At 43.1% G+C, this 17,666-nt stretch overlaps 1 protein-coding gene across 1 annotated transcript in view; it reads left to right on the forward strand.

Annotated features, from left to right (window-relative positions):
* Nucleotides 1–17,666, forward strand: part of KCNMA1 (potassium calcium-activated channel subfamily M alpha 1) — a 488,218-nt gene that overhangs the window by 414,154 nt on the left and 56,398 nt on the right. Inside the window, exons 21-23 of the mRNA XM_058542759.1 lie at nt 5,176–5,299; nt 9,641–9,865; nt 13,416–13,608. Of these exons, the coding sequence (XP_058398742.1) occupies nt 5,176–5,299; nt 9,641–9,865; nt 13,416–13,608 (542 nt within the window). The remainder of the gene's footprint in view (nt 1–5,175; nt 5,300–9,640; nt 9,866–13,415; nt 13,609–17,666) is intronic.

The raw sequence follows: 17,666 nt of genomic DNA on the forward strand, positions 1-17,666 counted from the left end.
AAGTGTATAACACAACTTTACTCATGTAAATCTCAAATTGAATCCATTAGGTAATGATGATGAGTAACACTCCCATTTTACAGATGAAGAAACTGAGGCAAGGCACATATAGCAAGTAACAGATGAGCCAAGACTTGAAGACAGACATTTTGGCTTTGGAGCCACTGTGCTATATTGTCACTAAGGAAGTAGGTGGTTTCCTGCCCTCAGTGTTACCCACCCCCAAAACACTCCCTGTGGAGACAGACTTTTGGTTCAACTGAATAAATTAACTGGCCAGTGTCTAGGATTCCTCTTTTCTTTGGGTTGGGCTGTCATAAGTATTAATCCTCAAATCCAGGTGTCAGTTAAAGACCAGAGAGAAGTTCCCTCTGGGGCAGAGCAGATCTAATTGTGTATGTATGTTGGGCAGGGGGTATGGTGTTGGGGAGGGTAGAGACATTGGCCCAAACTCTTTCAAGAAGATATTGTGTATTTCTGGTATATTTCCATGTATTCCTAAACTGGTGGCAGGATGCTTTTCTCCCAAAAAGGAACAGGTGAGACTAAAGTGCAAGGAGGGCAGCCAGGGTCTTCAGTGGAGTGATATATGATACATTGTGTGCATTTTTCTTCAAGGTAGACTATTGTATTAGTTGATTAGGGTTGCCATAACCAAGTACCATATATTTGGTGTCTTATGCAACAGATATTTATTTTCTCACAGTTCTGGAGGTTGGAAGTCTGCGATCAAAGTGTTAGCAGAGTTGGTTCCTTCTGAGGCCGTGAAGGAAGGATCTGTTCCAGGCCTCTCTCCTTGGCTTGTAGATGACTGTCTTATCCCTGTGTCTTTGCATCGTCTTCCCTCTGTACGTGTCTGTGTCCAAATTTCCTCTTCTTATAAGGACACCAGTCATATTGGATTAGGTCCCACCCTAATGACCTCAGTTTAACTTAATTACCTCTTTAAAGACTGTATCTCAAAATACAGTCACATTCTGAGGTACTGGGAGTTAGGACTTCAACACACGGACTTCATGGGGGACGCAATTCAGCCCCTAACAACTATACACCAGATACTCCTCACTTCGTAGAGCTTCTATTACCCTAAATAAGGCATGTACATTGGCTAAGTGCTAAGTGACAAATAAGCCTTGAATTAATTATGGTGCATTTTAGGGGGAGTTGGGATTACTTTTTGAGTTGTGGAAATACATAAAATAATTGAGATGTGAAAGGCAATATCCAGTAGTGGTCTTCAGTTCCAACTAAGTAGTCTTTGAGGAGTTGTCTGAGAGCCTGTGGAAGTGGTTCTCCATCATTTTGAAACTGATAATGTTGGGATACTTTGTTCAGGGAGGTTTCTGATGGTCCTTCTTTCCATGTACAACAAACTGCCTAATTCTTCTCCTGGGCCTCCCCCGAGCACAACAGTGTTGGTTGTTGTGCTCAATGGCAAATGCTTGGACTTTCTTCTGTTAACATAAACTCCAAAAACCTCAATTTAGAAACAGAAGTTCCTGGGGAAACTAGTCTTCCCTCTTCACCTATGTCAGAGATCTCTCACAAGGCAACCTAAGGCCCTTGAAATTACTGTAGGAACAGACATGGTAATGAAATTTATCCTGTCTGGCCCAAAGTAGTTACAGACTCCTGTGTTGCTAGAATGAATCATGTTCCAAGCTTCTGCCCAGACAGTAGAATCTAGTGAATGAGGAACAGTTTTAGCCTTAATGGAACTATAAAGTAATCAGTCTTCAGTTCTTCTTATCTCCCATCTTTGCTCCAATAACAACTTTTCTTCACTTACTCAGTGCCCTCCAGCCTTTTGATGCCCAACAGTGGTCCAATATTTCCCAAATCTTTCTAGCCACCTCTGTCTCAATGACAGCACACTGCTTCAAACCATAAAGGTCTTCTAGGCTCACCCAACATTTATAATGAAATCCCCTCCATATCCCCAGCTCTTCTGGAATAGCTCAAATGATGAGAAATCCACTGACTGCCTTGGGAAACAACTCATGTCATTTTTGAAAAACCTTCAATTTTTATAATGTAAGTTTTGTTTTTGGAAACTTGATTTTTGTTCCATCTAAATCCCACACGTCGTTAGTCTGCTCTCAATCAGTTGACTACATCTTCCACTTGACTGCCATTGCACATCTGAGGACAGCTGGTGTGCCTGGCCTGAGTCTTCTATACCTTAGGTTACACACTACCATAGCTGACATCTCCATCCAAGGTTTTGGGTGCCATTCTTTGGCTCTTTTCATCGGGGCCTCAATTCTTTTAGTGGGTCCTAATGTCTACCAGTGGATCAACAGTGAAATATGCTAAGATTACTCCTCACCTTTCAGGGCTCAGATCAAATGTTACTTTCTCTTGAAGGCTTCCTTGATGTTACTCAAATGCCAGGCAATTGACAGCTTCTTTCTTGGTGTTCTCCTACCACCTTGTACATGACTTTGCTATGACACTTAGCACAGTGTATCACAACCATTGATTGACATTTTCTCTTTCTCGCTATGTTATGACCCTCTCTTTGACTAGGGACTGTGTCTTAATCTTAATCATTATGGCATCCTCCATTCCTGGCTTAGAAGAGGAGATTCATGTTTATTGGTTGCTTTGCTGATTCAAGAAACCAAAGTTCCAATTCCAGGTACTGTGACTAGTCAGAAAAGGAAATATCTTTTTGGGGGGAGATTTTTGACAGTGCTCAGATCAGACCCTTTGAGGAAAATCCTGAAAGACATATTTAAATTATCCAGGGCAGGCCGAGAGACTTTTGGGGAGTACAGAGTGCAGCATGGCATGTCACTGAGACTTTTCAGATGCTTCTGGATATTCAGAAGCAAATCATGGCCTGCAGCCCTACTGTCAAATTATACCCGGTTTCCCCAGACCCCCACCCCAGGTAATGAGGCTTGACATTGAAAAGTGGACTTTTTTCCTCTCATTTAGGGGCGATTGATCATCAGGCTTGTTTATTTACTTTTCTAAGGTGAAGGTTGGAGACCCGTGTTACCAAGAAATGATTCTTCCCCAAAAAGAGGGGGAACCAAAATGTCTGTCCTCTCTTCCAAGGCGTGTATTTTCTAAAAGGAATGTTGGCCAGCTTGCTATATCATTTGCTTGCTTTCTGATGTTACATGAATGAAGTCCTGGGCATCTTTTAAATCCTGAGTGCATTAGGGGCAGGTCTTAGAACTTCCTGAGATGATCTTCCTCTCCAACCAATAAACAGGGCAAGAGCATTTGAATCTAGCTGTATATCTTCAGAGCAAATTTATTAAGATCCTCTTGCAACTAAAATATGTTCTTTTAGGGCTGGAAAGAGTTCATTCTGTTCGTTTTCTCAAATCTCTTCTCTATAGTGGTTTCTGTCCACCCACCTATCTCAGAAGGATATCTACAGAACTATTAAAGTTTCTTCAAGGAGAAAAAAATTCAAAATGTGTTCTTGTCCTGATCTGTGACCAGTTCTTATCAGCAACTGCCTTTTTATTTTAGCATTTTTTACCAAGTTCAGTGTTTGAAAGGTGGCCTGGTGGTTTACAATACCTCAGGACTTCCCAACAACCCAGCTACTGAGCTGCTATTCTGAGGTGGATTCTTCTTCTCCTTTAAAGATCAGATATGACAGTTCATATAGTGATCTAGCATGTTCATTGAAGATGGCTTTGCAGGATTGCTTCACACGGTATTTGTCATTTGGTGTAGCCTAAAAGCAAATTCGCAGGAATAAATAAATGTGGTGAGAGTTTTCCTATCTTAAGTGAGGGTGGGAAACATGTTGAGAGGGTCATGGTAGATATCCCGAAAGCTTAATTCTAGGTCTGTGAACCAAGTAGTGGGATTGCTGTCCCGCTCTCTGTGTTCTGGACATATAGGTGAGAAATATCAGATAAATTTCAGAAGGAGAAATGCTAAAAACTAAATCAAGTTCACCCTTTGATGCTTGAAATGGATCATTTAAAAGGTAAAATCAGTTTACAATAAATATTTGGAATTTGGACCTATTTATATTTTTTATCTTGAGTTGACAGTGTTATTCAGGGAAAATAACTTCACTGCATAGACAGTTAGCTATCCCTGGAACTAATTATATGCGGCCATTGTTGTAGAAACCCAAATGACCTCCCTCAAAACTAAGGTACAGAATCGCTCTCAGAGAGAGTATCTGGACAGTGGATATGACCCAAGATGCAGGAGTATGTTTCTTATGCTGTAAACTTGTCAGACCTGCCTGATTTTATTGAAATTCTTAAGTTTGTGGGTGAGGCTCTGCCAACCCACTGGAGGGGAGGTCTCTGTAGAAGGATCTGCCTTTTCCACCAGTAAACAAGGCAAGAGAGGGTAAATGTAGCCCTGAGAATTCAAGACAAGTTTATTAAGATGCATCTGAGCTTGAGGCTCTCGTCCAAGGAATGCTGCAGTTGGGAGGTGAAGATGGGGGAGTCCCCCCTCCCCGTCATTGGGCAGTCAGTGCAGATACAGTTGTCAAGGCAAGGAGAGAGGGTGTTGTTTAGTATTGAAATCATGTATTCCAGATGTGGGCATTTGGTAGTCAATCTGCTCTGAAGTGACATGCTGCTGAATCTTTAAAGGGCTTCAGCCGGGGAGAGCAAAATCTGATTGGGCAAATTGCTAAAATATTTAAAGTGCAGACTGTTAAAGCTTTTACTGAGAAGAGCATCACGTCAGAAGTTGTAGTCAGAAAGAGCGAGTAATTGGCTTTCCATCCTCATGCCAGTCAGTCAGCGTGAGGCTCTATTCCTATTCCTTCCCCTTCATTGCCAATGCTAATAACAACCCTTTGGGTGTGTGTGTGTGTGTATGTGCGTGCACACATGTGTGCTAGATAGCTGGTAAAATGAGAGAAGAAGAAGTGAGATATCTATAAAAAGGGAAACTAAATCCACAAAATGATGTGAAGGCCATTTTAGAAAAAGAGAAACAGGAGAGAAAGACAGAATTATTACCTGACAAAAGTCACCTGCACTTCCAGGTGGTGATGGTGTTTGGGGCAGTTGTCTTTCAAAGGATGGAGGATTTCTGCAAGCAAAGAATGGCCTTCAGTGACAACCACTTCCTCTGCATCTTTCGTCTCCTCCGAGATATAACTCAGGGGGCACTTTCCATTTATAATTTATCACATTTTCCACTTGGGTTTTCCTGTCCCTTTCTCCCCAGGCATGACCCCTTGTTAATTCCTGGCAATGATCAGATTGACAACATGGACTCCAATGTGAAGAAATACGACTCCACTGGGATGTTTCACTGGTGCGCACCCAAGGAGATAGAGAAAGTCATCTTGGTGAGTGATGCACCGTGGAGCTCTGCCATCCACGACTGTCCCAAATAACATTTGCTGGGAGTGAAGTTTTCCTAACTGGATGGTGGGATGATGCAATCTCTGGTCCTAATTATTTTTGATAGTTGAAATTCAGGACACATATTGAAGCAGCTAGAGCTCTCATCAGAACATGAATCAAGAGTGAAATTTTCAATCTCTGAGTATTTATTGGCCCATTACAATAGGAGGTGATCACGTGCTGTGTGAAAGGCATCATGGGAGGCAGTATGCACCATAAATCCTGTGGACGTGGCTCTGGAGCCAGAGCCTGCCTGTGTCATTTAGTAGCTGCATGGCCTTGGACAAATCACTTGACCTTTTGCACTTCAGTTTTCTTATGAGTAAGAAGATGAGATGAGAATGACCCTAACCCATAGGTTGTAGTGAAGATTAAAACCCCGCACACGACTCAATAAACTTACATATTATTATTATTATTTATTATTATTAAATGCCATGAAGAAATCCAAATGCTGCCTGTATTGTTATTTGTTTATAACAATGTCTTGTAGCCTTCTAGATAAGAGCCTTGCGTATTCATGATCCTTCTTAGTATACAGTGTAGACAGGCAGAATGCATTTGCTGACGATGACAATAACGAACCATGGGTCCACCTCGGGAAGCCAGGGGCTCAGAGTCCTATTCCATGGTTGGCTCATCTCAGTAGCAGCAGTGGGCTTCTTCTGGTCTGTCCCAGGAATGTCAGCATAGACAATAGTCCATTCTACTCTTTAGACTTGTCCTCTTAACAGCTTTAGGTTTTAGTGCCTACATGGACTTTCCTAGAGTTTATTGTCTTGCTAATCCATGAAAAATGGATTAATAACCAGGAAGGTCAGATGGAAGGGTTCTTTCTCCGTTGCACCTTCTAATCCCTAGATCGCTGTGGCCCGCTCCTTTATGTCAGCTGGGAAAATCCTATCATTTCTGATGTCATGGCTGCCCTTCCTAACAAAGGACTTTTCCAGTTCCTCAGAATGGCTTTGTACTCTAATCCACTAGATTTTTCACTGCGTTTTATCTAAATGTGTGCTTGTGTGTTTTCTCTAATTATAACGGAGTGTTCAGAGCCAATACAGCATTGTGCTGGAGGCTGTCTCAGAAGTGTGAAAGTTGCAGACAAAAGCACAGCAAGTCAGAATTGTCAGGAAACAGCTATTGGCCAACTTACCAGGAGTGCAAATGGTTCTAATCATGAAGCTGCTCCGTGTATTTACATCCTGGTGTTGTATCCACCACACTTTTGCTCTGGTGATCTAAACTCAGCCTGGTGTTACCCACCTGTGACAGGTCCAATGCTAGGTGCCATCTCTGGAATCCAGATTTTATTGGCTTACCTAGATATTCCTGAGGAGTGTATGGCTAACTGACATCCAACTGAAGTCCCCTTTCGGCATGAAAGAGTTTAGGGAGGCGAGTCACTACTTCTCTCGTCTGAAAAATAATATCATTTAACAAAACACATATAACAAGCCTTTTGTGTGTTAGGCACTGTTCTCATTGCAGAGGGCACAGCCCCTGACATTGACCTCTCTTATAGAGCTTTGTATTCTAGTGGGGCAAAAAGAAGACCTCCAGGTAGGCAAATGAATATGTAATAACATTTCAGATATTGATGAAGTGCTATGAAGAAAATAAAGCAGGGTCCTGGGCTAGAAAGGGACTGGGAGGTGTTGTTTAGAGTGTGGTCCAAGAAGCTCTCAGAACAGAGAGGAGAATGCTCACAAGAGCCAGCTCTGTGAAGCTTTGGGATTGCAGGTACCCACTGGGTGTAGGACACTAAATCCTTTGGGGGTGAGAAAATAGGAGATGGCCTCAATCTTGAGGAAATGATCATCTCATTAGAGAGAAGACATAAGATGTAACCATGAAACAATATATCTAAAGCTAACCATGAAACAATGTATTTAAAGCTAAGTGTTAGGAGGAACAAAGTGCTGTTCAAATTTAGAGGAGAAGGACCAGTGTGTATTTAAGTGGCCAGGGAAGTCTATTGGATACAAACAGGTTGTGCTTCAAAGGTTTTAAGGCCATTAAGGCCCAGCTTGGGTTAGACCTTGAAGGATGCATGGGAACACAAGATGCATGCGTGAGTAGTTTCTTTAGTGGGTCTTATATGTGGCGGAATCAAACTCTCCAGGGCTGAGGCCCAGGAATTGGGATCTTTACAAGGTTCTCCAGGTGATATTGCTGTGGCCAGTCTAAGGATTGGTGTTTTGGTCCCCAGATCTAAGCTCCTGGGGTCAGCGTCTGTGCCTCGGCCACTCTGCTAACTGGTGCCTTCCCTACCTCCCTATTCTAGAATTCTGTCCTCCACTCTGGACGCAGGTTGTATTCATTGGGCTTGTCGAAGGGAGCTAGCCTTCCAGGTGACCTGGCCAGTTAAAAATAATTAGAGGGTTGGCCCAGTGGCGTAGTGGTTAAGTTTGCGTGCTCCGCTTCTGCTGCCCGGGGTTTGCGGGTTCGTATCCCAGGCGCAGACCTACACACTGCTCATCAAGCCATGTGTAGCGGCGTCCCATATGCAAAATAGAGGAAGATTGGCAACATATGTTAGCTCAGGGCCAATCTTCCTCACCAAAAAAAAATTAAGAGCCCTATCACAATACATTACAGACTGGTTGACCCTGTGCTCGTGGTACCCAGGCACTCACACTTCCATGCAGCCGAGATAACTAACTCCAGGTCTTCTTCATTGAAGCAGTGATGTGGGATGTGACTCCCCAGTGGGTCCTCCTTGGTCACCGTTTATAAGACATTTCTTACAGCCCCTGTCTTAGGTGTCCCTGTACTGTTGCAGAGGGAAACCAATAATGGCAACAGCCCTTGCTTTATTCTAACGAGCAGGGAGTGAAAGCTAGCTTCTTCCTCTCCTCGGGGGTTACTATAATAACACTGACATTGCCATGAATTGCCATATTGACATTTAAACAATCAATACACCGGTCAATTCTAGGGATTAAATCGAGCAGAGTTTGATATGTGCAGTGGACATTAATATGCCTCCCCCAAAGCGTTGTAAACCACATGGGGCCATCCAGGCATGCAGTGTGTGGACAGAGAGGAAGGAAGGCAAGATGGGAGGTATTGGACTAGAAGGAGAGGCCCAAAACTGGCCTCCTTGTGTTGTTCTCTTCACTAACACAGTGAGCAAAAGGACCAGCAACAGCTAACCATTTGCATTTCCTGGGAAGCTGGGGTCCTCCTCTAACTGGGGTGATTTTATTCTTTCATTTGTCTTCTTTGTAGATACAGACTTGGGGATGGGGGAAGACATGGGCTTGTTGCTCTTGCTGATCTATCTTTGGATCCTTTTAATTATTATTTGGGAGTATTCCTCTGATGACCTGCACAGGTAGCCACTCCAGGCATGCCCCTGGAAACTCCAAGGCAGCAGTGGACAGGGGTCAGCAAACTCTTTCTGTAAAGGGTCATATGATAAATAATTTAGGTTTTGCTGGCCATACAGTCTCTGTCACAGCTAATGAACTCTGCCATTGTAATGTAAAAGCAGCCATAGGCAATACCTAAATGAATGAAATTGGCTGTGTTCCAATAAAATTTTATTGGAATCTGGATTTCATATAATTTTCACATATTATGAAATATTCTTTTTTCAAAAATTTTCAACCATTTTAAAATGTGAAAACCAGTCTCAGCTCACTGGCCATGGCCATACAAAAGCAAGTGGTAGACCAGATTTGGCCTGTGGGCCATAGTTTGCCAGCGCCTGGCTTAGGATATCATGTTCTATCTACTGATGCAGTGGTGTACTGTGAAATCCCGCTGATGAGTCTAGAACTCAAAACTCAGATTTCTCAAGCTGAGACCAACACAGACTTGGGCCATTTTATCATGATCTCAGCAGGAGAGACAGAAAGGGCAGCTCATTTTATCAACAATTTCATGGAAACTAAGACTTCTCTTTCCGAATATCATAAGTATTGCATTTCCTCTTATTTCCCTCCCTGAAAATCATTATTAAAGAACTCCTGCTTATATGTATGTATGGTATATCTTTCTTAAATCTTTTCTCAAAGAAGGTAGTGATATGTGTGGATATATGTTTCCATATGTTTATTACACCAATATAATATATACACACATATGGTGTACTATGAATTGTAAGTTAGAAATTATACATTTATATATGGCACATATATAACATTGATGAAATAAAAATAATAGCACATAGTAAGCACTCAACAAATGTTTACATGGTCCTTTAAATGGTTTTTTAGTCTTTACCACAACCCTCTGAGGTCTTTTCTCCAATGCTCGTACACTTCTCCCCGCTGCAGACTCGAAGTGAAGCTGCCATGACTGTCCTGAGTGGCCACGTCGTGGTCTGCATCTTTGGTGATGTCAGCTCTGCCCTGATTGGCCTCCGGAACCTGGTGATGCCACTCCGTGCCAGCAATTTTCATTACCACGAGCTCAAGCACATCGTGTTTGTGGGCTCCATTGAGTACCTCAAGCGGGAATGGGAGACGCTTCATAACTTCCCCAAAGTGTCCATATTGCCTGTAAGTCCAAGGTCGCATTATTGATGTTTTTTTTTTCCTTTTCATTCGAAAAAGAAAATCCCAGATGGATATAATAGTCGTAGCTTTGATCATGCCTCTGCTTCTTCATCTGGTTCTGGGCCTGAGGACTCAGCCCTTCCCCTGTGCTCTGTCTAGGAATATCCAAACCCTGGGAGACCTTATTAAAAGGAATTTGCAGCCAAGTTCAGTTGCTCATCAGGCATGAAGTTTCGCTGGTGTCAAATGTATTAACCGTATCAGTGTCTAAACACTCTCTCTCTTGCCTACCCAAACCTATTGCTTTGCAATATTATGATACTTATAATACAATTTACTTATGGAACTATTTATATCATTTTGTTTACGACATTATTAATGCTTGGGAATTCTTGATTGTACCGTGTTCTGTTTTTAACTAAATGTATTTAACAGACTTTTTTATTTCTGCTGTACAGAAGGCCAACCCCTTCTGCTGGTCAACCCCTACCTCCCATTCTTTTAGAAGCCCAGCAGTGTTTTCATTGGTTTGTGTGTGTGCATGCACGTATGTGCTTGTGATTCTTGATTACAAAACACTAGTACCCAAATCTAAAAGGAACAGTTTGGAACTCCACAATTTAGTGTTAAGGACATAGGATACATGATCTGGGAGTCATGTAACTAACTACTTCCTAATCATTAATCAATATGTTTTCCACAAACTTTCAAAAAATTTTATTGTACATTTCAACATTTGATATAGTTCTCCATGTCACAAATCCTTGCAAATTTCACTTATTCTCCACATGTTTTTCTTAGAAGTTCACATCCCTGAAACTGAGCAACATGAATTTGATGCTACATTTCTAGAGGTCTGGGTTTTTTCCCACTTACAGAGCTCAAATTCGTTATTTCTATTATCACCTCCTCAGAAATGGAAAATTAAGAATCCAGTAATATAATTCAATGAAGAACACATAAGAATCTACCCATAAATAATATCCACTAGTAGCCACCATTTGTCCTTACATATGCCTGGCACAATAGGTACTCAGTAAATATTTAAAGAAGTGAGAAAAATATAGATGGATATCTTTTCAATGCTGGGCCAAAAACTCACTGACTTAATAAACACATGGGGTTAAAAATAGTCACCTGCAGAAAAACAAATAGTCACACATATAGAAGAGCATAAACTGATACATACCTTGCTAATTTCAGACATGATAGATTTGATTGCGTATTTCCATGATCTTCTTACATGTGCTCTTTACATGGTACCCTGGGAGCACATGGACTAGGATCTAAAAGTATTTTGTAAAGAGCTTATTATTTTGCTGGGCTACATGAGTGCATGTATGTGTGTGTGTGTGTGTGTAGCATTTGGTGTGTATGTGTGTGTGTGTGATGTTTGGTATGTATATGTGCATGGTGTGTGTGTGTGTGTTTCCTCTATGTGCCCTTGTGTACATCCACTCACATGCCTGCATATATATGAATGAGCTCTTATATTTGCACGTCCTTTTCAAACCCTCCAAAGTTTAGCACACTCAAGCACAATATATTTGTATAAAATAGGCTTTCACCTATGTCTTCACATATTTCCTTGTTTAAACAGTGCCCCACAAATAGGGCCAGCCTAGAGAAACACAAGGTGTTTCTATGTATGTCGTTTGTATTTCCTGAGTTTTAAAATCATGTGTATACAACTGAGCGGGGATTGTCTTACATCACAATTACTGTTGGATTCCCTACAAGGTGCAAATTAAAAGAATATGGATGTAGGCAATTGAGGCTTATGCACTGGTGAAATGACTCAGGAAGTTGGTCAGACTTATTTTGTACCAAGAGATCCCAGGAAAAAAGGGGATTCTTCTCCTTCTCCCACAAGATACTGCTCCGGAGCCTAGGACTAGTAGCTTCCCAGCCTCATAGCACTAAATGCCTCTTCCTCCCTAATTCCACTTTGCAGCAATATTTTGGGGGTCGAGAAAAGAATCATGACTGTCACTGAGCCATAAAAGAGAGGTGATAGTCTCGATCTCTGCAGCCAATTCCCATCTTCTCAAAGTCCCTTCTCCAGGAAGGAGAATGAGAGGAAGGCATCCAGAAATATATGACAGTGGGCAGTCCCTCTCCCTACACAGTCAGTGAGTTGAAGGCGACTCGAGTCTCCATGCAGAAGCTGGATTCAGGCTGGAGGACTAAGGAGGCTGGTGGCCGGATGTGAACTCCAAAATGATGCCACATGGCCCCTGGGGAGCTCTGCCATGGGATGGCCTGATTAGTTCTGCTGTGACCCCTCCTGAGGACACAGAGCATGTGGAGGCCATGCCCCTCTTGTCCAACACTAACCTTTCTCTTTTACCTGTGGTTGCATTCCCAGCATCTCTGTCATTACCTCCATGATCTGGGGGGTTTTCCACTGTTTTTTGCTGTTATGAGATTTTTAAAAAATCTGTTTACTGGCTTATTTATTTTTAATTACACCAGTAATATACAAATATGTTCTTGTTATGAAATATTCAAACAATACAGAAGTATATAAAGTCAAAAACAAACTTCTCCCTTCATCCCTGATCTTATTCTCCTCCCCAGAGGTAATTACTGTTATTAGTTTAGTGTGTATTTTTAGTGTGTATTTTTCCTGAACTTTCTCTCTGAATGTACATACATTTATAAATACATAGTTAATAGTTACATAAATATATAGTTTTATTTTGTGGGTTTCTTTTTACATAAATGAAATCATACTTTTTGAATTGTCTAGAACAATTTTTTTCATTTATCTATTTTAGAGATCCTTCCAAGGTGATGCCTACGTGAGGCTATGTCAGTCCCTTTACCTGCTGCATAGACTTCCGCTGTCTATATGTCCCATGGTGTGTTTAACCGTTCCTGTGTTGTTGGACAATCAGGCGATTTCCTTGTTTTTTTTCTTGCTGAAAATATGCAATAAAATTATATGACCTGAAGCTTAACTCCTTTCCGTCTCCCCTTTGTAAGGCGCACATTAATTCCACTCCCTCCTACATCCTCCAAATGGAGGATGCTTTCAGCACCCCCGAACCCCCCATCACACCATGCTCACTGGCTATTTCCCCTTGCTGCCTTGGAAATTCTAGTTGGAGCTGCTGTCTTTTGCCTGAGACAGAAGTGACCTGCTATTAAATAAACAGGCATTTGAAACCCACCCCCTTGTTACATTCTGAAAGCCAGAGGTTGCCACAGGACAGTTACTTAAATCAAGACAATCTCCAGGCAGGAAGAAGATATAGAACCCTGGCATTATTCCTCTCCCTCGTTTGTTAGTAATGGCTTGATTGAGTATTGAGAACAAGCCTAAAATGCTGCCATCAGCACCGACTACCCTTTAGATTAGCACACAGCTCCTAGTCCCTTGAATATAGTTAGGCCAGCTTAATGTCAAGGCATAAAAAAGATACTTGTTAAATAATTTCCCAGAGCCCTGGCTCAATCTTTAATTTGTTTTTATTTTTTTCCTCTTTCCCTCGCATTCCTCAGTCTCACTTTTGCTTCTCTTTTTTTTTTTCTTTCCCTTATGCCGAAGGGTACGCCATTAAGTCGGGCTGATTTAAGGGCCGTCAACATCAACCTCTGTGACATGTGCGTTATCCTGTCAGCCAATCAGAATAATATTGATGATACTTCGCTGCAGGACAAGGAATGCATCTTGGCGTCACTCAACATCAAATCTATGCAGTTTGATGACAGCATTGGGGTCTTGCAGGCTAATTCCCAAGGTAAGGACAGCCTGTAATACTTCTCTGCTGTGCCTACAGGGGACAGGGGCTGGCAAGAGGGATATCCTTCACTCAGTAATTCAGAGAGGTTCACATCAGCCTGCCTGGCAGTGAAACCAGCGGTTGCTGCGATGGCTTTCAAAGGGGCATCTGCTGCCTCTTCTTGCCGTCCCGGGAAGCAAGCTTGAGACCTGAACACTCGCACTCAGAATAGGTTGCCTTCTCAGAGAGTAAACCAAACTTTAAATCACCACCCCCTCAGCCATTCCAAACAGTAGCTTTATGACCGGGGTCATCAGCTAAATGTCAGAGCACCGAAAAGACACTGGCTGAACAGTTCCGTGTTTCTCCTCAGTCTATATTTTTGCCATTGACCTGTTAAGCTTTGCCATTGTTATCGCTGCATGGAGATGTTAAGCTTTACATTGTTATCTGCTGACCAAGGGATGGTGATCTCTGGAGAGTGGACTCTATATGGACATTAAAAGTCATTTAGCAAGAGGTGATGCTCATCAGCCCACGCATTCTCTATAGGAGACACAGTGGCGTAAAATGATGCACATCTGCCTTCTCTGCTCTGCCCCAGTCTTCCCTGTCATTTTCTCTGGGATCCTGGGCAGACAGTTACAAGTAAAGATGTCACCTAGGACTCTCAGAGAAGCAGCACAGCAAAAACCCCACAACAAACAACTTCACTCATCAGGACCTGGCAGGATAGAATGTGAAGCATTTTCCTCTGAGTAGCACCTCAGTGTAGGCTTGCTGTGAACAGTAGGATCATTGTCATATGTGGTCTACTGGATGGGTGGCATTGGGTGCCTGATGAGGGCCTGAATTCCATCATTTTAGGATCGAAGGTGGAGGGAGCAAGCCCATGAGAACTATAGCTGCTAGGATATGAAGCGCCACCTTATTGATATGATAAGGCTCAGCTCGATCATGCAGCCTAGACCTCTGTGCTACATTATCTTTTGTGGACTCAGCATCACCACCACCTCCTTCTGACATCTGCAAGACATTGCAACAAAGCCAGGACCAATGGTTCCTAGAATCCTTTTCCTTGCGTGGTTCTAGGCTGGAGTCTGCCAGTGAGAGTGGAGAACAAGGCTGAGATTTGGACATTAGAAGAGATAAAGAGGTCTTGATTCTTTGGAGGTAGCTGCAGCCAGACACTGAGCCGATGCGAGGTTCGGAGCAGCTCTCAGGCGAACCATCTGAGAACCACTGGCTTTGCTGCTAGGGACTGAGAGAGGGGCTGCAGGCTTCTCTGAATGTCTTGAGATTTACAGCACCTTTTGGGAAGCTCAGGAGAACCTTCCACTTGGTGTTGCAGGTGAAATGGCTAATGGTGGCCTCTTTGAATTGTGCTCCTATAGTCCTTCCAATGGTTGTGTCAACCTGTAATTTTCTCCATACTTGGAACACAGTGACTTCTATTCTTGACATAACCCTGCCTGATACAGCCTGAAGCCTAGTTTTGACCTCTCTCCTCCATCATCCTCCACCTCTCTCCAAAATCTAGATCTTGGTATCCGCTTGCTCATCCATGCCCACAGGGCAGAGCAACATGTTAAGGCTCTAAGAGAGAGCTCTTATCGACCCAGCTGCCTCCTGGGGAGGCAGGGCCTGTTTCCTGCATGGCCTGCTCAGGGAGTGGGGGTGACAAAGGATGTGAGGAGACAGTAAGCTGGCCTTCTAGGAGCTGGAAGAGGCAAGCTGGCATTTGGTTCCTGCCTTTAAGTACTTGTTCTCCAATGTGGGTCCTCCCTCCCCCGCCCCAGCGTGGGCATCACTTTGGGGATGTTTGTTAGAAATGCAGAATCTCATGTCCACCCCAGGCCTACTGGGTCAGAATCTGCATTCTAACAGGGTCCCCAGGTGACTCAAATGCACTGCTTTAAGGCACAAGAAATCTTCATGCTAACAAAACCGGGTCCACTGAACATGCTGACCAACTCGATTAGACGCTTCTCTTCTCCTGGTGAGAACTAGCAAGGGGAATGGAAAGAAGAGGAAGCCAGGCAAGGGCTCCCTTCGGGTGGAGATGGAACTGAGCAGGAAAGGCAGGAGAACGCTCCCTTTCCCCAACATACCTATTTCTTCTCTGTTCAATAATTGTGATTTTTGAGGTCCATAGATCAGAATTCCAAAGTATAATTTAGTTATATATGTATGTGACATAGCTGTTCCTTCCAGCTCTCATAAACCTTATCCTAGCCTCTCAGATCCTGTGTGATGGCCAAACTGGTAAAAATGCTTCCCCTCCCCTCTGCGGATACTCACCCAATTCTCAAAAGCCTTCTTTACTGTTTTTAGCACAGGACTAAGCAAGAAAAAATAGATTTTGGTGGGAGCTAAGGAAGAAAGACAAAGGGAGCTCATTTCTCCTGCAAAAAAAGAGGACACTCCTTCTTTTGTACACACACACACACACACACACACACACCCAAAGAAGACAGAGGATGTGCTCTTGGCCAGTCCATTTTTGTGGACTCCTGGCCAGCGATGGAGTGGAACACATGCCCCACAGTAGCGAGCTCTCTGTTTTGCTCTCAGTGAGAGAATGTTGAAGCTGTAGGTGCACAGAGCCCAGGTTTCCCCTCGTTTTCTTACTCTGTCTCCTTTTCTCTTGTCCTTGGTTTCTAACACTCTTCTCTGGTGAAACTTTGATCTTCCAAAATGCAGTGGTCCAGTGGTGGCCATCAACATGGGAGGTCGCTTTCTCCCCGAGGGGCGAGTGCTATGTGTTCACCTCTGCCTGCTCCCGGTGCAGCTCACTCTTCGGGTTCATCCCAGCCTGTGGGGCCAGATGGACAAGCTGCATTTCCCTGCCACTGTCCCTCCTTGAGACCCTTCTGACCAACAGTAATGCTCATTGGCCTCAGATATTCTTATGACCCTTCATCTGGGCATTTGGCACAATCACATTCCAAGTGGATTGGAATTACAGAGTACAAAATAGATTTTGTGTTACTCTTTTCATTTTGGGAAACAAATCTAACTTCCCCTGAGTGATAACTATGTAGATTTCTGGCCACTGCCACCCAGTTTTCGTCAGTATTCATTCTGTAGTTCTTATGAAACCCCATCCTTTGCTTTGTCCTGAGAGCTATACTACCATCTCTCTAGAACACAGCAGGATAGAAAGGTGGACTGAGAACAGATGTGTGTGCTCTTGGACCAGAGTATTCATACATCCTCATGGAAAGTTTTTCTAACATGATACAATGTAACATGAAAAATGTGTCTTAACATTGAGCAGGTAGAGTCTTCGTTGGGATTTGTGTTCAGACACTTGCCACCGCGTGTTACCTGGTCTCCTAGACTAATCAAACCTCCTCTCCCTCTTTTCTTTTTACATTCTCTTCTGGCGTCACTATTCTAGCCCACATGGTGTCAGAACTGATCCAGCCTAGGGATTCCGGACCAGACACTTTCCGAAAAGATCTGAGATGTGATGGCTGGTTGTCAAAAACAATTACAGAGAAAGGTGGCATACCCCATGCTGGATGGTATATCCAATGTGACAGTTGGGTCTGTGAGATGCAGTTGTAATATACAGCAGGCAAGACTGCAGTGACAATTATATAAAGCAGGTGAAGCCGCTTCTTGCTGGTCAGCAAACATCAGCTCAGAACCACTTTACAGCTCTTTACCAGCAACTAAGTGCCTTTATTTACAGAGCGCCTGTCACTTCCCTTTGGCTGGAGAGCTGGTGTATTATTTAGCACGCATTTATCTGGGGAAAACATTTCAATTTAAATCTACTGGTACAACAGTGGCTCTTGCCAGACTGCTTCCCTGTGGTTCTAAAAGACACGAACTGAGTCTGATTTTGGAAGGGAGGGTGAGCAGAGGGAGGAAGGGTCCATTCTCAGAGAGCCGCTTGAGTCAGTACCTGAAAAGAGGGAGCATGTGATTGAGTTTCCCATTATACTTTTATATCAAGTTGTGAAATGAGCGTCTTATAGTTTCTTCCTGCTTACCCTTCCAGTAACGGTAACTCTTAAGGGAAAGAAAGAGGAATAAGTGAGTGCCTGCTGTGCATCAGGCACTAT

The sequence above is a fragment of the Diceros bicornis genome, chromosome 6, assembly GCF_020826845.1.
Source record: "Diceros bicornis minor isolate mBicDic1 chromosome 6, mDicBic1.mat.cur, whole genome shotgun sequence".
Lineage (NCBI taxonomy): Eukaryota > Metazoa > Chordata > Mammalia > Perissodactyla > Rhinocerotidae > Diceros > Diceros bicornis.